This window comes from Eschrichtius robustus, chromosome 7, assembly GCF_028021215.1.
Source record: "Eschrichtius robustus isolate mEscRob2 chromosome 7, mEscRob2.pri, whole genome shotgun sequence".
In the NCBI taxonomy this organism is placed as follows: domain Eukaryota; kingdom Metazoa; phylum Chordata; class Mammalia; order Artiodactyla; family Eschrichtiidae; genus Eschrichtius; species Eschrichtius robustus.
This window is the reverse complement of record NC_090830.1, coordinates 4,068,527-4,095,449: the sequence shown is the minus strand read 5'-3', so window position 1 is coordinate 4,095,449 and position 26,923 is coordinate 4,068,527. Positions and strand designations below refer to the sequence as shown.

The window sequence follows — 26,923 nt, the reverse complement described above, 5'->3', positions numbered from 1 at the left end:
CGTAAGAATAAACCTCCTTAAGAGTCATTTATATTCATGGTCTCCCATCACTTTTCTCCATTCTCTTTTGAACCTACTCTAATAATACCCTTGTATGCTGACTGCTTCTCCAAATAACTTATCAAGACCACCAATGGATCTGGGAATGTAAACTGGTGCAGCCACTATGGAAAACAGTATGGAGGTTCCTCAGAAAACTAAAAATAGAGCTACCATATTATCCAGTAATCCCACTCCTGGGCATATATCTGGAGAAAACCATACTTCAAAACATGCACCCCAATGTTCACAGCAGCACTATCCACAATAGCCAAAACATGGAAACAACCTAAATGTCCATGAATGGATAAAGAAGATGTGGTATATACATACAGTGGAATACTACTCAGCCATAAGAAAGAATGAAATAATGCCATTTGCAGCAAAATGGATGGACCTAGAGATTATCATACTAAGTAAGTCAGAAAGAGAAAGACAAATAGCATCTGATATCACTTATATGTGGAATCTAAAACATGACATAAATGATCTTATCCATGAAAAAGAAACAGACTCACAGACATAGAGAACAGACTTGTGGTTGCCAAGGGGGAGGGGAGTGGGGGAGGGATGGGCTGGGAGTTTGGGATTAGCAGATGCAAACTATTGTATATAGAATGGATAAACAACAAGGTCCTATTGTATAGCACAGGGAACTATATTCAATAACCTGTGATAAACCATAATGGAAAAGAATATGAAAAAGAATATCTATAACTGAATCACTTCGCTGTACACAAGAAACTAACACAACATTGTAAATCAACTACACTTCAATAAAGTAATTTTTTTTTTTTAAGAAGACCACCAAAGGATCTCCACACTGATCAAGCCAACAACGTGTCTGCAGTGCTCACCTTTTGCCTGACCCATCAGCATCAGTAACTCAGTTGATCACTCCCTCCTCCTTGAATCATTTCCTTCACTTGGGTTCAGGGACACTATTCTGTTTTTCCTCCTGTCTTACAGACTTGCTCCTTTTCAGCCTCCTTTGTTGGTTTCATCTTATCTTCCAAATTTTTAAGTGATGGAATATCCAGACCCAGTCCTTACCCTCTTCTCTAACTACATCCACTCCCTAGAGATCTCACCCTGACTCCTGGCTTTACTCCAACTGCACAGACAGCGGCCCTAAGCATTGTGCCTGTGCATCCAATTGCCTGCTCAGCAGCTCCACATGAATGTGGAGTAGCTATCTCAAGCTTGACGTGTGCAGAGCAGAACTCTTATTTTACAGCCTGCAAAACATCTCTGCAAATGGCAACTCCATCCTTCCCGCTGCTGAAGCCAAAAACCTTGGAATCATCCTTGCCTCTCTCTCTCTCTCTCTCTCTCTCTCTCTCGTATCCCACACCAAACCTGTCAACATCTATTCTTAGCTCTACCTTCAAAGTAAAACCAGAATCTGGTTCCTTCTCACAACCTCTCGTCTGTTCCAAGTCACTTCTCAACTGAATCACTACAACGGCTTCCTACCCCATCTTTCGGCTTCCCACCCTTGCCTCCCTATAGTTCATTTTCAACACAAAAAACAGATAGATCCTCTTAAAACATTATTCGGATCTATCCCTTCTTTCCTTCCCTCCGTCCCTCTCTCCTTCCTTCCCTCCTCCCTTCCTTCCTTCCCCTCATCACTAGAGTTGTCTCAGCCTCATTTAGAGGAGAAGCCAACATCCTTCCAACAGCCTATAAGGCCCTGAATGAAAGCCTATAAGCTCCTTCACTTCTCTTCAATTCACGCTACTCCACCCCCCAGTCCGAAGAACACTCCTGCCTACGGGCCTTGGCACCTGGTTCCTCCACCCAGACTGCTTTCTCCCTATAATATAGCTTGTTCTGCATCACACCTCTATTCAAATGTCCCCTCCTAGTGGAAACCTCCCTAACAATCATATTTTAAAACACTCCCCACGCTCTAGCATTCTCATCCCTCTTTTTTTTTTTTTTACTCTGCTTTTCTTCCATTGTATATGTTCAATGTACACACATACACACACACACGGAATATATTTGCTCATCTCTCTTCCTTACCTAAAGTCTAAGCTTTTTAAGGACACCATGTGGCTGGCACATAGTGGGCATTTAGTTATTTTTATAATAAATAAGATACAGGTACATTTAAAGAGTTGATATTTTTAAAAGCTAGCATATCATGTGACTTCTCAGCAGAGGATTCAAGATTTTTAAGTTATGTTCCACATTCTGTCCGTCCAGATTTTAGATGGAGAGAGAACATCAGTGATCAAGTTCCTGCATTATGGATTTGGTATGTGTGAGAATGTGATTTGAAAGTGCTGTCTCATGGAGTTTTATGTAAGATTGTGAACTGAAAAAGCTTGACCCAAAATTCCCATGGTGTCAGCAGATTTTCCTCAATGTTTCCTCTTAGAAACTGTCATAAGATAGCCGATTAAAAAGATAAATGATTTCATAAGTAGGACACTTAACTAGTTGTTCAAGGAAAAAATAATAAGCTTGATTCCTAGCTTACTGCTTATACCAACATATATTTTAGGTGGATCAAAGATTTATATGTAAGAAATAAACCTGCAGAACTACACAGGAGTGATTCCTTCCTTTTTCCTTGCTCACAAAATCCAGATCAGGCTCAGATATGTGATGATCACTTGCTTTAGGCTTTTCTCAAGTCCCAGGGTTAAATCTTCATTAGTCATTCTTGCCAGTTTTACCACCAATGCCAATGACTGCATTGGAAATGAGCACAGGACACAATTCAGAATTAAGACTTGCCACAGGGCTTCTTGAGAACGATTTTCTGTATTCTCAAAACCTGAAATCTGAGGAGGTACCTTCTTTTCCTATGTCTGTAGTTGTTTGCATGTGATACCTGGAAAAGTGGTGGCTCTCTGAGGCCAGGAGAAGATTCAGCCTAAGACGATAAACTGTTATGCTTACGACTGCAAAACAAAAAGATGAAAAGAGACTGGGTCCTTGATGACATTGTTGGGCTACAAAATTAATCAATGCTGTGATTTTCCTAGCTCCAGATTTTTTGCTATGCAAAATAATACATATTCTTAATATACTCACAACCTTTAATTTGATATTCTATAGCTTGTAGCCAAAAATATTCTCATCCTTTTTTTTTTATCATCTTGATATTGAGAAGGCCTTCCTAAGCATGACACAAAACCCATAAGCCGTAAGTGGAAGTATTCATAATGTTCACTCCATAACTCATAAACTTTATAATTACAAAAATAAGTAAATAAAAAACTTAAAACATGCACATAGCTAATATGTAAAATATACAAATTCTTAATTAAAATCAATTCGAAAACATACTATAAAAAATGAGCCAAACATAAAAATTTTAAAGCTTCACCATGGCAAAAGACATCATGAACAAAATAAAGAGACAATGACAAACTGGAAAGATCACAAAGGGCAAATATCCTTAACATATAAAGAGTTTTTAAAAATAGAGAATAAAAAGGCCAATAACCCTATAGAAAAACAGAGTTTACAAAGAAAGAAATTAAAATGTGTCTTACACATATGAAAAGATGCTCAACCTCGTTCATAATAGGAGAAATGCAAATTAGTATTGCACAAGTAAACCTAGTATCAAGTTGTGACTTAATCACATGGAGAGGAATTATTTCAAGGGACTAAAACATAACAATCTGATTTCACATCCTGAATAGGTTACCCTAAGGACAAAAAGAGCTGCAAAGCAGTTTTAAAGTATTTTCAGTAATCATGTTGTTCATAATAGTTATATCATTACTTTGAAAATGTTATATACATGGTAGGATAGAACACTGTCATTAGAAAATTAGGATTTTCACTACTCAACCATAAAAAAGAGCGAAATGATGCCATTTGTGGCAACATGGATGCAACTAGAGATTATCATATTAAGTGAAGTTAAGTCAGAAAGAGAAAGACAAACAGCATATATCACTTATATGTGGAATCTAAAACGTGACATAAATGAACTTATCCACGAAACAGAAACAGACTCACCGACATAGAGAACAGACTTGTGGTTGCCAAGGGGGAAGGGGAGTGGGGAGGGATGGGTTGGGAGTTTGGGATTAGCAGAGGCAAACTATTATATATAGGATGGTTAAACGACAAGGTGCTATTGTACAGCACAGAGAAGTATATTCAATATCCTATGATAAACCATAATGGAAAAGAACATTAAAAAAGAATGTGTGTGGGCTTCCCTGGTGGCGCAGTGGTTGAGAATCTGCCTGCTAATGCAGGGGACACGGGTTCGAGTCCTGGTCTGGGAGAATCCCACATGCCGCGGAGCAACTAGGCCCGTGAGCCACAACTACTGAGCCTGCGCGTCTGGAGCATGTGCTCCGCAACAAGAGAGGCCGCGATAGTGAGAGGCCTGCGCACCGCGATGAAGAGTGGCCCCCGCTTGCCACAACTAGAGAAAGCCCTCGCACAGAAACGAAGACCCAACACAGCCATAAAATAAAATAAATAAATAAATAATTTTTAAAAAAAAAACAAAACACAAGAGCTGAGAGATGCTCATGATAGCTTTCACCTTACTCTTTGAGCTAAAAAAAAAAAAAAAGAGAGCAGGGGAAGCAGCACTGGGCAGTAGGAAAAGTTGAGCTGTGATGCAATTGCAAGAGGCCTCAGTTCCTACAGGAAACTCTAGAGAGAGAACAGCACTTCAGAGCTGTCCCAACAGAATCAAGGAGGCCATTCATTAGTATTGAGGCCAGGGTTATTGGAGTCCGGCTTCCCCTGAGGAGGGAGTGTAATCCCTTCAGCTGAAGGCAGTGCCCAGAGCACGGCTCAGCTGTGAGCCCTCAGCAGCCAATCCCAGCCCCTGAGGGAAGGAGTGCCAAAGTCCTGCAGGGATATTAGGGTGACAAACCACAGCATCCACTACAGCAGCAAACATGGATATCTTTTTCTCCCCCAGGACAACCTCATAGACACAATTGCCCTTAAATCCCAAATACTAGTTAGAGTACCATGGGATCTACCTTTTGTTTTAAGAAATCATTGTGAACACAAGGACTATGTCCGTCTTGTTCATCAGCATTACTTCAACGCCTGTGTACTTGGCACATGGTGTATGCTAAATAAAAATTTGTTGAAAGGATACATAAACTGTTTAACAAGTAAGTCTTTAAAAGCAGTTGGTGCATTTATACTTAATTGGATATTAGTTGCTCCTGTTAAATCATGAACTCCTCAGGGCAAGAGGCTTTCTTAATTATTCCTGTATTTCTAGCATGTAGGACAAGTCCCAGTAGTAATACACTGTCCCCTACCACCACCAGCACACACACAAAATTGTTTGCAGAACAACAGCTTGATACTATGCCCAGTGAGACAAGAATTCAATCTACCATATATTGTGTATCTACTATTTTACCATATACTTCCTCCTTTTATGATATGGGGGTTCACTTTCTAAGATGCCCCTTTCGGGAGCAGGGGTTAAAAATAATTTCTATTTTTTTAGAAACAACTACACACTGGACATTTTGCATCTATTATTCCTAAACGTTCTAACAATACATTCAGCAATAACAAAAACTGAGCTCAGAGGGTTTAACAAACCAAAAGATTACCCATCAAGTGAGGTGGTAAATGGAGGAGCTAGGAAGTCAAAACCTGCTCTGCTGGACTCCAGAGCCCAGGCTTCCTCCCCGCTGCCAGGCTATTTTCTTATTACCACCTATCTTTGATGTGCAGCTTACCAGGTAGTTGCAGCAGCCCTCGGCGTTCCACCGCATTTCCTAGGGGTACGCTCGCACTCACAGACCTGTCCCAGCAAACTAGGCACTGACCTGCTGTCTCATGACGGAAAGCCCACGCCCTTCCCGAAGTTCCTCTGGGGAGGGCGGGGTTAGGCAAACCCCTCTAAGGCAAAGCCAATAACCCGCAGAGGAAATCTACCTCGAACTTCCTGAAGAAGCCCAGCTGAAAAGAATCTTCCTCTTGCCTAAAAACAACCCAGAGGTTTTCCATTTTCAGGTCTTTCTGGAAAGACGGGGATGCCCCAGGTCCCGAAACAAGATCTCCCTGAGATGTTTCATAGTGGGCTGTGGGCTGAGATAATGAAGACACAGCTCTCCCCATCTTTCTCTCAACCTCTCTCTCTTTCACGCACGCACGCACGCACACGTGCATGCATGGACACACACGCTTTCAGATTTCTTTGGCACATCCGTTCCTCGTCCCATCAGAGCTGACTGCTCGGGTTCCTTGGTGCTTCTATTGTCACCTTTCTTTGGTTCACACCACTTCCCAGAGCTTTGAGAATTAGGCACAGACAGAACTCTTGTCCCCGCTTATGCCTCTCACCTGGTGACTGCTAAATGCCCCGTGAAAGTTACAGTCGTGTTTAGTCTTGGACAATGGACGGTCCCATTTAATGGAACAAACCTGCACTCTACATCCAGTTCGGTCCAGGGGCCCGAGCTCATCCCGACTCTGTGTATACCACGGCCCTCTCACCGGCCTACAAATTCCTCCACCTGGTTCTTGTTCACCTTTGACCTTTAGGGAGATACATTTCCCAGGACTTTTCAAAATGGCAAACTCCCGGCAGCCTTGGCGACTGTATGCAAATGAGCTGCTGACCCTGGTCCATCACTCCTTAGAGGTTGATTTAACCAGTCCCACCTGGTCTCCTTTGTTGTTATGGTGCTAGAGTCATCTGGGCCAGTCCTAGAAATGCCCTCTTCACGCTGTAATGTTCGGGAGCTTTCAGATGTAAGCTGGATGAATGACAACTTGCCTTATCACATTAGGGACGTTCCCAGGAAGAAAAACCAGGCTTATCCCTGTGGCTATACGGTTTTAAGGGGACCTACAGCAGTTAAGCACCTTGACAGCAGTTCATTATTCTTTTCCGAAAACATGCTGCTTACCAAAGATTTTAGACTATCACATAGAGAAAACTGATGAAATTTTTAAAGATATATATCTTTTTATTTTTGAAGGGAAAATAAAAGGACAAGGAATGTACAGTAGTAAAAAGCAACTAACATGACTGTTAGGAATAGAATCTGCTAGGAATAGAGGACCTGGCAAGGAATTACACTCCCTCAAGGGTAAATCTCAAAGGCCTACTGGTCAGGCAGTGAGGTAAGGGCCCTGAGCTGAAGCCAATTAGTGCTCAGTAAACAAACGGGAGCATTTTGCTTTCTGCCCAATTTCAGTCCCGCCTTCCAAGCAGCTTGGGTGATCAGTTCTTAAGGAAAAAAATAAAAGTTCAAACTCCCATAGTAATTCAGTTTGCAAAGTGGATTCTATGTGATTTGTGGAGGCACAGCGTGTGTTTTGTTTTGTTTTGTGTCAGGGGTTGTGAATGGCAATTTCAGAAAAATGTGCTGAGTCATGAATCCCTAAGGATGCAAGATTTTGACAAGAACATGCATGGGGGAGGGCAAGAGCTGTGACAGAAGGCTCATTCTCCTTCTTCTAAATGAGACCCTTCAGTGCAAACACGTACCCCACACCTGGGCCCAGGAACACTGGATACTTCCCCTGGGTACTGAGAAGCCACACACTCACTAAAGAATAATGACCACAACAAAAATAATAATAGCTAATATTTACTGAACATGTGCCAGGTGTACATATGGGCTATCTTATTCAATTCCCACAATAGCCCTATGACGTGTACGACAAATGAGAAGACAGGCTTTGAGAGGCTAAATAATTTGCTGACAGTCACCCAGCCACAGGAACTGGGCTGGGATTTGAACCCAGGAATCACAACCCTAATGAGTATGTACACTGTCTCTCCAAGTATTATCCATGTATTATTCATGGATCTCGGATCATTTTATCTGATTGTAAACTCCTTACTCAGAGGCATCTTAGTAACTGGCATTCTTCAGACACAATCAACTATGGAACAAAAGGTCCCAAGATTGTTAATATTAATGAAGGAGAAATTATATGGCACTGCTCATGTAAGTTGTGTATTTATGTGTTTAATATAACACCCCTTCCAAGTCAAAGAAAAAAGGAGACATTCTTTTATTAAAAACAGAGCTCTTCATTTCCTGTAACGTCCTGTGTTGAGATAATCCTACAGTAATTACTAGAAGCTGAGGCTGTCTGAGGTCACGGGCCTTTCTGGCCAGTACAAGACAACTGCCATCCTGCTCGGTCATGACCTCCCAGAGCAGGAACTCCTGATTCTTGGGATTGTTTCTCATGGGGACTTTAAAAGTTGGTGGCTGAAACTTCTCCCCCGAAGACACGGTCACCCTAGAGAAAATTAGATCACCAGCCGGCTTCTAGGAGGCCCATCAGAGAGAGAGAGAGAGGGAGAGAAAGCAGAAAGCAGAAAGCAGAAGTGAGATGTTAGAGTCAGTGAAGACTTTCTTATTTCATATATTTCCCCAAATCAGCCCCAGGCACTTGGAATGTCAAGAAATATCTTCTGAGTCACAAAAGAAAGATCGTATTCTAATCCATAAAATTTCATTATTAAATGGGTTTTTTAAATGCTTAGGAAAGAGGCAAGTCAAGAATAATTATTTACATAAACATGACTCCTCTATTCCCTAAAGGACTGGCTTTATAGCAACCCTCCCAGCTAGGCCCCATTTCCTAGCCACGTTAGAAATCAAAGGGTTTGCTAGAAACCCTTCTCATTTTGCTTTTGGAAATTACTAGTGTATGTTGTTTATGGCATGGCAATTATGTTTCATACCATACAAAGAGGGTCATAAACCCCATCTCACAGGGCTGTTATGAGGGATGAATAATATAATGTGATTGGAGCAGACCAAGAATTCCATTAATGAGTAGCAAGATCAATACTAATAATTGCAAAGGGGCGTCCATCTCCCTTTCCTCAAAAGGATTCTGTAGGACTGATATTTTAGCTTTTTGGAAGGCAATGGTCAAAATGGTTTAGCAAATTGACTTTTGAATATGCTAATATCTATATCACCAGATTCTGGATCTGAAGTGAAATCAGAGAATTCATATTTTTACATTCAAGTAAAGTATGACTGTAATTCGGGGGGCTAAGAAGAGAAAAAGCAACCACACTGAGGCAAAACAAACAAAAAGTATTTTATTGTAACTTAAAATTCATTCCCTAGACAATGGATAATGCGCACGCTGGAAGACATTAGTAGACATGGTAAAGATGCACTTGGACAAGTATTAACATTGATGAATGTGGGGATGGCATAAAAGTTAAGAAAAGGTTATTGGATTTCCAGAACATGATACTGGCAAAAAGGAACTTTTATCACAAAAACATTTCCTTTAATTTTTTTTGAATGCTATTTATTTTACTTACTAACCTTGGCAGTGACTAAACAGTGAGGCATAGAAAAGTTTCCAGAAGTCTGAATACGGAGCAGAAGTCCAAGGTGCTTTGGAGCCCCATTATTGGGTTATTGAGTAGGATTCACTCAGTTACGAAATTCCCCACACTCCAGGTTTACTGCCTAGAAAAGCACTATTTACCGACCTCACTGAGGTGCTGTGGGGATTCATGCTTATAAAGTGCTTCAGGTGCCTTTGAAGAAAGGCAACATAGAAGTATAAAATAACCTTACATATTTCAAAAGAAATGAAAAGACAATTTTGGCACAATGGGAAGAGTGCCTCCTATTTAAAGAACCAAACTTGGCTATTTATTAAAAACCCCTCACCTCAATGGTTTTTTTGTTTGTTTTTTTATTTAAGAGAAAAAAAAATGATTCTCTACTGTCAATCTTAAAACAGTCATTCTCAACTCAGGTTGTGCTCTCAGAATCACTTAAAGCGTTCATTAAAAATACAGATGCTTAGCCCACAGCCTAGAACTACATAATCAAAGTCTCTACTAGTGGTACTCAGGCAACTACATTTTAAAAAGGATCTATAGAAGATTCTGATGCATAGCAAAGTTTTTAAAACATTTCTTTAGAAAAATGTCAACATATTAGATGTTGATTTTCTTCCTAGAACATTTTTCTTAAGAGTGAATAAAGTTGGAGGAGGGTATCAATTTCTTATTGCCTTCTTCCCTTCCCACGTCCTGAATAGCACGCAGGCTCAGAGCACAACGTGTGCACATCCACACACATCCACACACACACAAATTTTTAGTTCTGCCCTTGAATTAAAATTGGATAGTCATAAAATCTGATAGTAGCAAATAAAGGCTTCACTGACAAGACACGCAAGGACTTGCAACTCATCCCCACTGTGCCCAAAGCAAATGGATATTTCCCATTTGCCAGAACGGAATGGTTTAAATATGCATTTCCAATTTGGAAACAGGTAAAATCAGCACTTCTTGGGAAACATCAGCTGAGTGGATGCTGACGAACAAAAGTGAGCGAGGTTCCAGCGGCCAACCATGAAGAAAGGCTACAGTGACTCTACTCCTCTGTTTGGAGATTGCCTGCAACTCAGCAAACACCTTAGGAATTGAAAGGATGTATCCTCAGTGGGCACCAAACATATGGGTGGTTCACCAAGGTAAACAGAATACAATAAGTCCCCTACATACAAATGAGTTCCATTCTGAGAGCGCATTCGAAGTCCAATTTGTTCGTAAGTTCAACAAAGTTAGCCTACATACCCAACTAACACAATCGGCTCTATAGTACTGTACCGTAATAGGTTTATAATACTTTTTCACACAAATAATACATTAAAAAAAACACAAAAAATAAAGAAAACATTTCTAATCTTACAGTACAGTACCTTGAAAAGTACAGTAGTACCAGCTACATCATCACTGCTTTTATGCTTGCTTCCGGACATCCTGGGCTTGAAATAAAGATACTGTACTACTGTACTCTATACAGTGCTGTACAGTAAAGTACACAAAAGCACAACCACTTGTAGAGGATGCACGTAAATGACAATCTACGCCAGACACGTGAACTAACTTACGTGATTAGACGTGCGAACGCACTTCATATCTTTGAAAGTTCGCAACTTGAAGGTTCATAGGTAGGGGACTTACTGTAATGAAAACTGGTGACGGTAGTTTAAAATATCATTTTAAAAAATGATCAATTTTGTGCCACTGCAATTCTTAACGCTGTTTTAGGAACCCCTTTCATTTCCTGACTGGCTCGAAGTCTTCTATTTACTAGCGAGGCTAGCAGAGAGAAGAGAGTGATTTAGTCCCTGGCAGGATACACACATATCTCGTCACGCTGCTTGCACCAGTTTTAAAATAGCTAGAGTCTCCTCTGGCTGCCTTGTAATGGAACTAATGGAGTCTGCAGAGAAATCATACTTCTTTACACAGAGAAAGCCTTCTGAGGCTGGCCAAAATGATCACAATGTCCAGAACTCATGAATAATAGTAAAACAGAATAGTCCCACTTCTTGGAAAAAGGAAAAAAGAGAAAAAAAAAAATACAGGAGATAGAGGCTACATATACAGTACACAGAGAATAGGATATGTAAAAAAAAAAAAAAAAAAATTCATTCAGATCAGCCACAGTGAAATTTTGCTATGAGAAAACAGTCTTCAGTGCCTTCCAATATTCCTCTAAACATTAGAGGAATTAGAGGCAACTTTGTACAAAAAGGTTGTTGGAGCTGGCTTGGGGAGTTGCTTGTTGCATGTATCCCAGGAAGGCAAGGTTGCCAGCAGCAGAATAAAACCTCCCAGCAGGACGCAGAAGCCACTAAAATAAAATGCAATGTCATAGGTGTGGGTCCAGTCATAAAACCAACCTGAAAAGAGAGGAAGAAAAAAGTGAGTTTGATAGACATAGTATGAATAGGAATACTCTAATTTCATCAATTTATATACAGTTCATGGGACTGACATATACACACTACTATATATAGAATAGATAACTAATAAGGACCTACTGAATAGCACAGGGAACTCTACTCAGTGCTCTGTAATGATAGAATCTAAAAAAGAGTGGATATATGTGTATGTATAACTGACTCACTTTGCTGTACAGCAGAAACTAACACAACATTGTAAATCAACTATACTCCAATAAAAAAATTTATTTACAAAATTTATATACAGTGCAGATTAGGATATATATTACCCAATCTACTCCCAAAGTGGCCTAATGGGAGTTAGAGGAGGAGAATTTCTCAAATAGTTGGACAAGAATAAGTAGGCATTCTGGGTTTCTCCCACATGAAGAATAAACACAAATTCCTGAGCAAGTGTACTGGCTTTTCCACCTACATCAAAGTGATTTTGAATAAATCACGATCAGGAGACATTCCACGCAGATTTATTTTGTATAAATCTGTGCTATTATTACAGTATGAATTTCTGTATCCAGAGATGTTACAAAGAAGAACAGTAAATGGATTGACTTTAAGGTAAATATCTTACCAACAATTGGTGGTCCAAGGCTATTTCCAAGTCCAGCAAAGAACATTAATATCCCGTAGGCATGGGCTAATTTTTCAATTCCCACAGTCTTCGTGGTCACATAAGGAAAGATGGACCAATTACCAGTAAGAAACCCTAGGACCCCAGAAAGTAGTGCCAACGTGACATAACTTTTGGCAAATGGAATTGCACACAAGGCCAGGCTCATAATTATTAAGGTAGCTACGTAAAGATATAAGGTATTAATCCACTTGAAGTCAGCCAGTATCCCTAAAACGAGTTTACCAACTGCTGTCATAATGCCAATAATGGAAATAAGTGGCATAGGAAACTCTTCTTCTTTCACATTTGAACTTCTTGCTACATCTTCCATAAGTAATGAAGGTGGAAATCCTCCGATGTCAAAAAGAAAGATGGCGATGAAGAGTGCTGAAAATACTTTGTTTTTAAAAAGAGCCACAGTTTCTTCACAGTAGTTTTTATATAACTGCCATTTCCTCTTGGCAAGCTGTTTGCAAAAATATGTCCGTTCTGCAACTTTCTTTTTGTACGTTTCAGTCTCTTTTGTGTGTGCCATTGTTGTTGGGTTTTTATGAAGTAGACTCTCTGGTTTCCAGTCACCGCTGGCTAAAGTGCTCTTACATGTTTCCTCACCACGGCAGGTCTTTTCAAGAATGTTTATGTTTTCTTCCAGGTTCTTTTCTTTTTCATTGTAAATCGAGTATCTATCTGGTACGTTTTCCAGAGCTATTTTTTCAGGCAAAGTGCAATCGGAGGACTGAAGGGGTCTCATCAGACTGCCACAGGCTAATATATTTAAAGCTAAAGCACCTACAATCAGCAGGCATCCATCCAGCCCATAGAACTCAATCAGCAGTCTCTGCAGAGCAGCATATATAAAAAGTCCAATGCTTGAACCTAAAAAGGAAATGGGAACTGTTTAATCTCTTATCATTTGGGGCTCTCAGGACAAGCATTATTAGTATTACAATTTGATTTCTTCTTTTACACTGGCATTCTTGTGTGTGCCTTCATATTAAAATCACAACAAGAATGCTGAAGATAATAACAACAACAACAGTGCCAATTTATTTTAAGAATTCGCATTTGTAGGTCAGACACTGTGTTAAACACTTTACATTGCACCATCTTGTTTCATCCTTACAATAACCCTATTGGGTAGGTCCTATTATTATTCCCAGTCTACACTTGAAGTGACCTAGGGCTAGAAAGTTTGAGAAATTTGCCACACATCAGAAAGCTGTAAATGCCATAAGAAGGATTCACACCCAATCAGTCTGACACCAGGAGCCCAACGTCCTTAACAAATACCTTATGCAACTCCTTTTTGGGTACTTAAAAAAGTACCAAAAAAGTACTTTTCTGGCTCCATGTTATGTATGCATTCCTTTTGGAAAAGAAAAGTTCTCACGTTTTATTTTTTGAGATGAAAGATATATTTTAGTTTTAGGATATTTATAGTGGTTTGATAGCTCAAATCCATTGCTGATCACCAGAATGGATGCTTGATATTAATAAACTATGAGAAGAGTAAAGTGAACTCTGATAGGGTATTAAAATTACAAAATATGCCTGGTTTGCACAGTTGGGCAACACTGTAAATACTCCATTTTTTAAGCATAGATCACACTAACCACACTGGAATGGAATGTTACATTAGCCCAATTAATTTGCAGTGTTCTTATATGGCTCTGACTTCAAGTTTTTGATTGTTTTAAAATTTAAATACCATTGAGAAATGTCACGTGAAAACACAGGAAAGAAATAAGTAGATCTGTAATAAAAAAAAATAGTCTAAATAGGTTGATCATACTTTTTAAATGGTCTATACCAAATTATATCAAAACCCCAATAGGATGCCAAGCTTATGGTAAAAAACCCATCAAAAATTCTTACAAATGACCAAATGGCTCTGTCTTAGAGTTATAAGAAAACTTTTTTTTTTTTTTTTGGTACCACAGTTGTCCCTTCCTAATATATTTAAAGTTAACTCCTTCATCCCCAAAGAAAAAAATCTTGGCTTGCAAACGTTAATTAATAGCTCACATTAATGTAAGGACAGCTAAAATAGTATCTTTTTGTGGCTACCAAGAAAGTATCTCTTTGCTGACTACTGAGAAGTTATAAAAGTAGACGAATTGAATTCTGCCTTATCTTTTTAAAAGTGGCACATACTTCAAAAGTTGAAAGCATTTCAGAAAACGAACTGAAAGAATTGAAAAGAGGACCTTTCATATAATTCCATACTGCATTAGCATCCATTCATTATTAATTCATGTTTTTCTCTAACACCATTTCTTTGTAGAAGTTCTAACAAAGTGCCATATAATTAGACACTTAAAAATATTCTTGGTATTTTGAAAGTTCTGTATTTTGACCTTAAGTTGAAAAAATAAATAATTCCCCATTGCTCACCAACTAACTTTACCTGTCAACATCATGAAATATAAGGGAAACATATAAAATCAATTCAATAGGTTTTATCAAACACCTATGATATGCTAAGTGTACGACAGGGCAGCAAAATAAAATTCCACTTTGGACACTAGTTTCTTTAGCCCACAGCCCATGAGAATGTAGTTATGGCTTAGAACGATGCAGGAGGGAATTCCCTGGTGGGCCAGGAGTTAGGACTCCGCACTCTCACTGAAGACGCCCAGGTTCGATCCCTGGTGGGGGAACTAAGATGCCACAAGCCACGAGGCTTGGCCAAAAAGAAGAGAAAAAAAAAAGATGGGGGGATTCTTTCAGGGCAGTGAAGAGTAATTAGAGCTCTCTTGTGGAACTGTGTAAACTGTAAAACCGTAATTTTTAATCTTCAAAAATAAAATCCCAATTTAAAAATCATCACTATAAAGGAAAAAGTGAAATAAAGCACTAATTATGCTTCCATGCATGCCTAAAGTATACATTATCACAAAGAGGGAAAATATGAATTGATGTTCAGGGAACCTGAAACAATATGAGATACACTCATGCTTTGATTAAGACCAGGGGTCAACAGACTTTTTCTATAAAGTGCTAGAGAGTAAATAATTAAGGCATAGTGGGCCATACAATCTCTGTCACAAATGCTCAACTCAGCCCTTGAAGCGTGAAAGCAGCCAGAGAAGAATCATGAAGGAACGAATATGGTTGTGTTTCAATAAAGCTTTATTTATGGACACTGAAACTTTAATTTTACCTAATTTTCATGTGCCATGAAATATTTTTTTTCAACGAAACAAAAATGTAAAAACCATTTTTAGCTCACGAGCTGTCCAAAAACAGGTAATAGACCAGTTTCGGTCCATGGGCATTAGTTTATCAATCCCTGTTCACCAGGGATGAAGATCGTTTCCCCAAAACCTCTATTTCATGCCCATGTTTCTTTCTTTCAACTGGATCACAATATTTCAACTAGGTCTCATTATTTCTTTTTTTTTTTTTTAGATTTTTTTCTTGACATGGACCATTTTTAAAGTCTTTATTGAATTTGTTACAATACTGCTTCTGTTTTATGCTTTGGTTTTTTTGCCCCGAGGCCTGTGGGATCTTAGCTCCCCGACCAGGGATCGAACCCGCACCCCCTGCATTGGAAGGTGAAGTCTTAACCCCTGGACCGCCAGGGAAGTCCCAGGTCACATTATTTCAACTATTTTGCTTTTGGGTTTTTTTTTCAACTAAAGAAAAACTCTACTGTGAGTTTTGTTTTTCTTGTCACCACTTTCACTGAAGGTGGATACTACAGTGTGAAGGTTTGTGTCTCTCCAAAATTTGTCAGTTGAAATCTTAACCCCCAGTGTGATGGAATTAGGAGGTATCTCCTTTGAGAGGTGATTAGGTCATAGGGTAGAACCCTCCTGAATGGGATTAGTGCCCTTATAAAAGAGAACCTCAGAGAGCTTCCTCTTCCCTTCTGCCACGTGAGGACAAAGGGAGAAGGTGGCAGTCTGTAACCCAGAAGAGGGCTCTCAGCAGAATCTAACCACGCTGACCTTGACACCCTGATCTCAGACTTCCAGCCTCCAGAACTGTGAGAAATAAATTTCTATTGTGTATAAGCCACTCAACCTATGCTACTTTACAGCAGCCTGAATAGACAAAGACAGTGGATTCATGCCGCTCCTTAATTTTGCCTCATCTAACTTCCTATGTGTTACAACTAAAAACTCCCCAATTCTGCCAAATCTAGATTGTCCACAGTCAATCCATTTTGGTTCATGTGCCACAGCCCGGTCTCTTATGCTCTCCTCTTTAGACTGAGTGAAAGCGAGAACAGCTCTCTCAGCATACAATTTCCAACATCTTCATCACAAATAAATTCGGACGTTAAAGGAAACCTAGGTCATAATTATAATGACTAACACTTTTGGAGCCCCTGCCATGTGCCTTACACATATGTTCCTTTAATATTCCCAATAACCCAATGTGACGGTGTATGGTCAGGCCACCCAAGATGGCTGTTCTCTTGCTCTCTGTACATCCCCTGCCTGACCAGTGCCCGCTTCACCTACACCTACTCGCATGACTGACCTTCCTATATACTGGTCCCAGGCCCCACCTAGTGATTGTTCTTATCCAAGGGGTGGGGAGGTGTGTGCCTCTCTGCTAGTTTCCCGGTAACCAATGAGCCAACCTGATGTCAATTCCCCTATAACTGGCAATCTCCCCTCCCCACCCCGGGAGCGAAAACCCGCGTCCATGTCCTGCCCACCCTCTACCACACACAGTGGGGCATCACTCCAGGATCTTGCTTTGGATTTGTAAGCTCCCCCCTTCCATTAAACCACTGATGTCTCTGTCGCTGACTCCAGGCTCTTTCTTCTGTCTTGAAGCTGGGCAAGCACAGGCTTTACAGGGTGTAGCCCAACAGATGGGTACTATTATTATCCCCATTTTACAGTTCAGAAAACTGAGGCTTAACAGTTAATTTCACAGAACAGGTAACTTGTCCATTACCAGACAGTTACTGAGTGACACAGGATTCAGAACCAAGCAGACTGGCTCCAGGGTCTGGGCTTGTCACTACGTTATAGTGCCTCTACAAAAAATACAGTATAGGTAAGACCTATTATCCTTTAAGGAGCAGTGCCAGGCCTGCTCTCACACTCCCTCCCATACTTGTGGGAGATGCTGTCAGGTTCTTTAAACTGCCTTCCAACTGCTCTGGATTCTCCATCTTTTGTTTCTTCTCTTTCTTCTCCCAGTTCTGCCTTAGCCATGCCCTCAGACTCCGGTCCTGTTTCGTCCTAGGCCATGATTCACATGTCTTTCCTGGCAATGCTTCCTTAAACCACCTTGGGTAAATATCCAGCTCGATTTAATTTGATCTGGAAGCACTTTGTTGCCACCGCGTTGGCCTCAGGAACAAAACATTAGTTTGGATCCCGCTGCCAGATACACTACTGAAGTACTTCAGCTTATCTGAAAGTCTGACTTCCCAGGAATATCTACCCACGAACAAGTAGCAATGTAAACTTAAATACAAGTTTTAGTAAGCTTGGCAGCTTAATCTCCTAAGCAAACTCATAAAGCATTGGCCACAGAAATTTTGATAAGTTCTCTAAATAGCTTAGAAGAAAATCCATCTGAAAAGTAAAACACCACTTTACAATATCAGAGCAAGTCCAGAAGGCTTTTACACTTACACACTTACACCCAGCACCCCACCCCCCTCACCGTCCATAGTGATTCATCTCTTGATTATTAAAAGAGTAACGAGAGTAAACAGTCTGTTGTTTGGATATGCAAATAGAGCAACGAGATGTATTCACAAACCAGTACTTCGGGAAAACCCTAAGTTCCACCATAAATGGAGCCGGAGAGGTGTCAGCATTGTTCTTCCTGACAGTGGCCTGAAGGGACCCATTTTCCTTCCATTTCTCCTCTCTTTCCCAGGGATCAGGTGCTTTACTTAAGTGCTCTTTGCTTCTTCTAGCAAAGGCTCTCACCAGCATGTGACTCTCCATTTCCTGGACCCATAAGTTTTCTTTTCTTATATTATACTGGACATCTAATGCCCCAGCTTTTTCATACATGTATCTTTAGGGTTTTTTGAAAGCTACACCCATATTTACAGGGGAAAATAAAATTTCCTTCTAGGACTAGAGTAAAATAAATTGTGCTACCTGAATGGCAGCGGGGGCGTGGTTGGTTAAACATATCTGTGCTTTGTAACTTCTAACTTTGATTAGAAGGCTGAAGAGTGGCAGTGCTGTACTTATACTGAAAGTGTACCTGTTGAAATCAGGCCAAGTGCAAGGCCTCGGCGGCTGTCGAAATACTGGCACGTAATGGTCACCGTTGCAGTGTATAGTAAACCACATCCGAGACCTAAACACAAGAAGACATTGCATAAATTAAGCCAGACAGTATTACTTCAATGCAAGAAAAAAAAGAGGTGTAATTAAATAACTCTAATACGACATTCTGTTACTAAATGCCTAAAACTCTTCAAAGTATGGGTTCCTAGATCTCTCTGATGTTAGTTGCGCAGTTCCAATGAACACATTGTGCAGCCTTGGTTTTCACTCCACACCCACTCTAAGGTCAGGGCCAAGTCAAAAAAATAATCCAATTTCTAAAGCATGAATGAATAATGTAAATTTAAATTAAGACATTATGGAGAGATAGAAAAAATGGTTAAATCACACACCAAATAGCAAAATTTAATCAAACTTGCCCATTAAATATCTCTGTCTCTCTTCCACACCTTTACTCTTGGCTCAGTGTTCTTCCTCCTCTAGGTCCTCTATACAATTTTATAAAATCCCCTTCATCATGCCAAGCTATTTTGCTAGACTTCACAGCCTGGCACACCCCAGTCTGCAAAACAAAGGCCCTCCGGCGCTCTCAGATCATCCCATCGTCGTAAAATGTATATTTGTAAGTTTTTATCTTTTAGAGATGCAAACTACCTTATTTAGGAGTAAAATGTCATGTCTTTAGTTTAAAATATCTTCGCAAAAAAAAAAGAGGAAGAAAATACAATAAAATATTAACAACGGTTACATTTAAGTGGTGACCATATGGTTGCTTGCTATACTATTCTCTATTTTTCTGTAAATTTGAAATTCTTTTACAGTTAGAAAAAAAAAAAAACCCTTACAACTCACTATCCCTTTCTTGAGACCCCAGGGCAATATTGAAGGCTCTTGTTTGTTGGCTTAATCTTTTTCTCCCTATTAAGTATCTAATAACCCCAGTTTTGTTTTTCGTAAAAATTTCCTCTGGCTTCTAACTCATAACATTTGCCTTTCTTCTGCAACATTGTCTGTTCTTGGGGATCACCCTATAAACAACACAAAAGCCGTCGTCTAGAAACTAATTTTAACCATGACTCATTAGGTGAGTTATTAAGGTCATTTTCATTACTTTCAAATTGCGACCTGGACTATCATTAGAAAGAATACATGGGTTTAACAAATATAATGCATAAACATTTTAGGAAATTAGCATTTAACTCAGGACCCAGATGATCATCTGTGACTGCATTAAAAAGTATTCTTAAAGAAATGAGATAGATGAAAATAATTATACTTTAAATAAACCTTTTAAAATATAGCACACTTTTGTATGATTTAAGGGAAGAGATACTATCTCATTAAAACATGAGTTGGATTGATTTATACATTTATCATTATTACATATAATATACTTCGATGAAATAAGACCTGTTCCTGAATGATCAATTTTGTGAAGCCAAAAAATGTCACCCTTAACTAAAACTGTATTTCAGAAAGCCTTTGGAGAGGGAATGAATTTACTTTTGTGTGATTTGGTTGTCAGGGCTCTGTCAAATGGTAGGCATTAGAGACAAGAAAAAAAAAAAAGGCATTTCTGATTACTAAATGCCAATGCTAGAAAAGTTAAAACAGTAACTTTTAAACATTTTACCTTAGACTGAAAAGAAAGAAATTTAAAAAAACTATTTCAAGGCCATGGGTTTCAGATAAGATCATCTCATTTTTTTTAAAGTAGCAGAAATTTGAAATGCTTTTTCTCTAAAGTTTTCAAAAAGCAGAAGGTGACATGATGCTTTCCCACATCTGTATTAGGATGACCTTAAGCCACCAGTTATTAAAAAGATGGTCCTCAAGGTCTTTCAATGGAGTCCATGAAGTCAAAACTATTTTCATAATGATACTGACATGTTTCCTGCTTTTTTCACTGTGTTCACATTTATGCTATTGGTGCAAAAGACATGGTGAGAAAAACTTCAAGAGCCTTAGTACGAATCAAGATATTGGTATCCAACTTCATACCTTATACGTTTCATCACCACTCACTCATAGTAAAAGCAAACAAATTTTTTAAAAATGCTTCATCTGAATTACAATTGTTGCCAAGATAAAGCACTTACGCAATTGTTTTAGTAGCCAGCTAAAGTAGCCACTTTTTCCATGTAACCCTGTATGTATTTGAAAGAATGTCTGACAGACACAAACTATGGTTACTCAGACTTGAGTATTTGGCAGACATTTTCTTGAAAACAAACAAGGAAAATAACTTGACAATAACTGTTACCAATGATAAAATTTGAGCTTTCCAGCAAAAATTAGAATTTTTGGAAACTTTTATCCAACACCGTGATTTGACAGCTTCCCAACACATAAAGATTTTCTGATAAGCCTACTGGTGATACTAACAAAAGTGATTTTTTAGCTGTTGTTTAATAAAATGTGTCAACATTTTAAAGTTCTTGCATAACTCAGAGAACCAATATTTTTCACATAACCAATTCATGATGTTACAAAATCAGATTTGAATGCTGACCTATTCAAACTACAGAATAAACAAATTGATTTAATATTACAGAGCATGAAAAGTATATTGATGTGGTTTCAGGTTCCATATTGCAATTAACCCTTGGAAAACTATCACACATCAAGTTTTGGGATAGTATCAAAGAAGAGTTTCTACAGTTACCTGAAAAGACTATTGAAAACCCCTCCCTTTTCCTTTGTGTGAGACCAGATTGCCTTCATAAACTTCAACCAAAAAAGCACATTGCAACAGACTGAGTACAGAGAAGATGTGAGAATCCAGATGTCTTCCACGAAGCCAGGCGTTAAGGAGATTTGGGAAAATGTAAAACAAGGCCGTCCTTCTCACTAAACTTTTTCTTTTGGAAAATAGAATTGTTTTTCATAATAAGTATGTCATTTATGCTAACGTGTACTGGGTTTGTTATTATTATCTTTAAATGAACTACTAAACAAATATTTTTAAATTTCTCACCTTTGAATACAGTAAATTTTAACAGAATAAATATAAATAAGTAAAGTCCACATAATTAAAAGTTCCTTGGGGTCCTAAATAAAAGAGTGCAAAGGGTTCCAAGAATATAAAGTTTGGAAACCACTTCCTTAAAGCCTTCTTTGGTCTCCAATCATTTTTAAAAATTAATTAATTAATTTGGCCGCAGCACGTGGCTGTGGGATCTTAGTGCCCTGACCAGGGATTGAACCCGGGCCACGGCCATGAAAGCACTGAGTCCTAACCCCTGGACCGCCAGGGACTTCCCTGGTCTCCAATCATTTTTTTTTTTTTAATTTATTTTATTTATTTATTTTTGGCTGCATTGGGTCTTTGTTGCTGTGCGCGGGCTTTTCTCTAGTTGCGGCAAGCGGGGGCTACTCTTTGTTGTGGTGCACAGGCTTCTCATTGCGGTGGCTTCTCTTGTTGCGGAGCACGGGCTCTAGGCGTGCAGTCTTCAGTAGTTGTGGCTCGTGGGCTCAGTAGTTGTGGTGCACGGGCTTAGTTGCTCCGTGGCGTGTGGGATCTTCCTGACCAGGGCTCAAACCTGTGTCCCCTGCATAGGTAGGCGGATTCTTAACCACTGCGCCACCAGGGAAGCCCCTCCAATCATTTTTTATCAGGCTCCTACCAATGAAAAGATTTTGAGAATCGACCTCCTGTATAAGCATAATCATTTTTAAAATGAAATACCTAAACTACTAACGATTCAAAGCATAATCATTAGCAAAATATAATTGTTTTCCTTTACTTACATAGGTGAAACTAAACATATTTACCTGTTCTAGCATTTCCTTTCCATACCTTATGTTTCATTCCACATACTCTGGGTGAGACCACAACCTCAGAGGCCTCTTTTCCCTGATCTCCTCCCATCGAACCAGACATCACGCTCTTTATCACTCCCACTGCCTCAATTATCAACCTCCCACCGTGTGAACTACCACTGCCTCAGTTCACCTCCTCCAGGTCTTTTCTGTTCTGAACAATGGCCTCCTAATCACCATCTCAGCCTCCAGTACTTTTTCTACCAATCTACTGTCTAACCCATTGTTATACAGCTCTCATCACATTACTCTCCTGCAATAAAGTCCAAATAAACCCTCCATCATCGGGTCTCTGTTGCAAACCAAGCTTTGACATATTTGCAAGTCCCCTCGTGACATGTGCATTCCTTAAACAAATATCTCTGAAAAGACCCCTATTATCCACTGTATCTCATGCCTCTGAGCATTTGAGCTCCTGGAATGTCCTTCTCCCACCACCCTCACTCCTTTTCCAACCCGTGCCCACCTGATCACATCCCACCCACCCTTCAAGACTCAGCTCAAGCACCAATTCCTGCATGAAGTCTTCTTCTGCAGCCCCTCTCCCACACATACATACTATACCCGCACTGAATGCTGCTTTCATTTTGTAATTGCACTTATTTTACTGTGTTACAAGTTACATATGTACAAGTCTCCTCCCCCAACTAGACAACGAGCTACCTGAGGGCAGGTTGTGTCTTATTCATCTGAGTATCCTGGTTCCAGGTCTGAGCCTGGCACAGAGTGTTAAAGTTATTCTACTACTTTTTCCCATAAACTTCATTTGAATTCCCCAATGTTAAGTCACATTGGCTAATTTCAACCATTTCTATCTATTCTTACTCTGTCACTCTCTCTTGCATTTTTCTCTTCCTCTCTGTGTCTCATCTTCTCTATTCATACAACAAACACACACACATGGTATGTATGTATGCTTGTATGTGTGTGAATATATATTTAAAAAAATATATCTTTACATCTGCTTTACAATTAAATGATGCTGATTTTTTTTACTTAGGCCAGAAAATAAATCTTAGCTGTAAAAATATTTAAGATGTTTTTACTTTCACAATAATTCATGTAACAGGATGGCATCATTAGAATACAGAATTAGAATTATATGGCTTGAAAAAAAAAAGATACAATTTACAACTTGTATGTATTACAGGATGATGGTTTGGGCAAATCACACTAAACAGCCTCATTTCCTCATTTTTCTTAATCTCTGTCTGTAACTAAAAAACACCCAGATCAATTAAACTGATAAGAGAGATATAAGAAGAGAATATAACTGAAGTTAAACACTCTAATATGATAAAATGCATCTAATTCAGAAATATAAAGCAAGCATCTCTAAGGAAACAGCATATGAATAAAATCACACAAAACGGACAAGCGGTAAACATTGGAAATTGTGTACATATTTTGAAAATTGTCTATGAATTGTTTTTAAATATTCTTTCATTATATACATATTTTTGTGTATATAACTAAACAGACATCTATCAAGCCCCCACTTTTATATATGAAAATTTCTCCCTGCAGTATTATCTCTATGAAAAGGGAATATTTTAGTAATAGTGCATTCTAATATGGCAATCTTAAAAAGTGATGAGGGTAAACTTACAGAATCCAGACTCTATGTGTAAAATAGGGGTTAGGTATAGCACCTAGGACTTTCTTGGTTTGGCCACTGGAAGTCTCATATCCTGAAAACCCCTTCGTCCTGGGCAAACCAGAAGAGCTGGTCACTGTGTGTGCCTCTTGGACCTGCCTCTTGGTCATCTGGGAGAATTTCCCTTCTCTATGTTCTGCAACAAGTATTTGATCACCTCTTAGAATAGCTGAGCCAGTAGGATTTATCATCTTGACCAAAGGTTAAGGTAGGCAATTGCCTATAATATTCCAGAAGTATCTACTTCTAGAAATAAAATTGTGACGATGGAACTTTGGATGCTGAAAAAGATAAGTTTAGAGCATCCAAATGCAATTACTGTTTATGTTTCTAGCCTAAAACATCTGCATGGAAAAAGTTTAAAAGTTTAAGCAGGGACTTCCCTGGTGGCGCAGTGGTTAAGAATCCGCCTGCCAATGCAGGGCACACGGGTTAGATCCCTGGTCCGGGAAGATCCCACATGCCGTGGAGCAACTAAGCCCGTGCGCCACAACTACTGAGCCTGCGCTCTAGAGCCCGCAAGCCACAACTACTGAGCTTGCGCTCTAGGGCCCGTGAGCCACAACAAGAGAAGCCACCGCAATGAGAAGCCCTCGCACCGCAACAAAGAGTAGCCCCTGCTCACCACAACTAGAGAAAGCCCATGTGCAGCAACGAAGACCCAACACAGCCAAAAATAAATAAAATTAATTAAAAAAGAAAAAGTTTAAGCAACTGGCTAGCTTTTTGATTGACATGGCTTTACAAAAGCATATAGCTTTGACACCGGCTTGATTAAAGCACAAACTTTATACGCTTAGCATGAGTACCCTGAACATGACACTGGTTAGTCAAGAGCACAGGCTTGGGACCAGGCAGGCATGGATTCAAATGCCAACTCTATCATTTATTGGCTGTGTGACTTTCAGTTTCCTTATCTTTAAAACAATCTCATAAGATAGTTGTAAAGATTAAGAGACATAAAAAATGTAAAAGTTTTCAGTATCTGTCCTTGGAATATAATGAAGTACCCAAAAATAGTCATTGTGCTGCAATAGTTTTTCACTTTTCCACCTGAGTATTATGGCATTATATAGCTCTAGCCTCAGACTAATTAGAAAATCATAGTTCCTTATTATAACTGAACACCCATGAGAGACAAAAGGCGATCTTTAATGGCACAACTCTTAAAAACAAACAAAAAACAAGGGCTTATAAAACTACCTGCTAAAGCGAATATCCAGAAAACAACTTTTATCTCATTTGCCGTCACTAGAGAAGGAGAATCAGATTGTCTATGAAAGTGGGTTATGCCCTCCTGAAGCTCAATAGACTATGCAGATATTACCAAGAAAAGGAAGGAAGAGAAAATTGAATGTTTCCAAAATCAAGAAGAGATTATTAAGAAAACAGTAATCAGGTAGCTAAGGAACAATATAATCTGAAGAAAAGAGAAAGCAAGAAATTGATTTTGAGTTGTGCTTTTCAGAAAAGCAAAGGGAAATAATTGGGAAGAAGCTTGAGCAAGTCATTAAGGGCATATTTCCTGCGGCCCCTCTTCCCACTCCTCCCAGTGTCCCACCACATTTTCTTTTTCCCGATTTTAGTAAAGTTATTGAGAACACAGGAGCCTGAATTACCAGGTTTGGCAGTATGACATACAGTCACTTGAAAACCAGCAAGCTGCCATTTTATTCTAGCTACAAAACCCAAACAAGATAACATCATATTCTCAAGACAGTATTTTTAAAGAACTGGTAAAACAGAATTATGCCAACTAATACACTTCAGTATTCTTTTTGATGTTTTATATTATAAACATACCATATAACTTTAATTTTCTTTCTCTATATTATTTAATCTGTTATACAAATATTTCTGATTCAATAGAGCTTCTTCAGTTACAAAAAGCTGCTGCTGTGGTCTTGAACTAACAGGTCAGAAGGGAATTTAAGGGGAAGGGAACAAATATTCATTACACACCCGTGTGCCTCTCTACATACATTATCTCATGAATAGTCACAATATCTCTGTGAAGTCACGTTAGTCTCATTTCATAAGCAATACAAACGGAAGCTCAGAGAGGTTGGATAATCTTCCAAGGTCACAAAACTGATAATGATGGTGATGCTAGTGAATATTTATTGCTTTAACTCATCCATCCGCAAAACCCTAGAAGGTAGTTACTACTATTATGTTCAGTTTTAAAAATGAAGAAGCAGTAGGTAAGCGACATGTCTACAGTCCACGGCTGGCAAGTGAGTAAGATAAGATTAACCCCCACGGCCGAACCCCAGAATTGGACTGTTAGTGCTTTCTCCTGCCTGTGCCATATTATCTTAAGAGACCATCTAGTTCATTCCAGAGAGAGGAAAATGCTTAGAATACTGCACAGAATGGGTGCTCAATATATGTTATCATTAAACTGAAACTTTCTTGTTTTTTCTAAGGAATTCATAATACAGAAGGGAGGAGTTTAGGTGGTGCAATAATCTCCTGTCACTTCCTTTTCAACTGGATACTCTCCTTCCAATGGCGACAGAATGGAAGTGTCATTGTTCACTAAATTCCCACTTATTTACCCTACAAATATTCCATGAGCCCTATATTCTGAGCCTACTGACAAAATAAAACCACAAAGAAGTCAACCATGATAATACGTGTTAATAATCTCCTAGCAAGAAGTAGCTCACAGGGGCCCAATAATTACTACAGTGCGTGACTTTTTAAGTATTGAAATTAAAACTTTAAAATTTTTTTAAATTATTTAAAATTACTGGAACCTGTAAAATTATTATTGAAATTAAAATTAAATTGATTTTTGACTATTGAAATCCAACTCAACTCTTTCATTTATCT

The 26,923-nt window shown here is 39.1% G+C and overlaps 1 protein-coding gene across 3 annotated transcripts in view; it reads right to left on the bottom strand.

The window, feature by feature from the left end:
• Positions 1 to 9,070: 9,070 nt before the first annotated feature.
• Positions 9,071 to 26,923, bottom strand: part of SLC16A9 (solute carrier family 16 member 9) — a 65,258-nt gene continuing 47,405 nt past the window's right edge. For all 3 annotated transcript variants that reach the window (XM_068547497.1, XM_068547499.1, XM_068547498.1), the window contains 3 exons: positions 18,581 to 18,676; positions 12,341 to 13,258; positions 9,071 to 11,709 (listed from right to left, as the gene is read on the bottom strand). In XM_068547497.1, the coding sequence (XP_068403598.1) occupies positions 11,522 to 11,709; positions 12,341 to 13,258; positions 18,581 to 18,676 (1,202 nt within the window). In that variant the 3' untranslated portion in view covers positions 9,071 to 11,521. The remainder of the gene's footprint in view (positions 11,710 to 12,340; positions 13,259 to 18,580; positions 18,677 to 26,923) is intronic.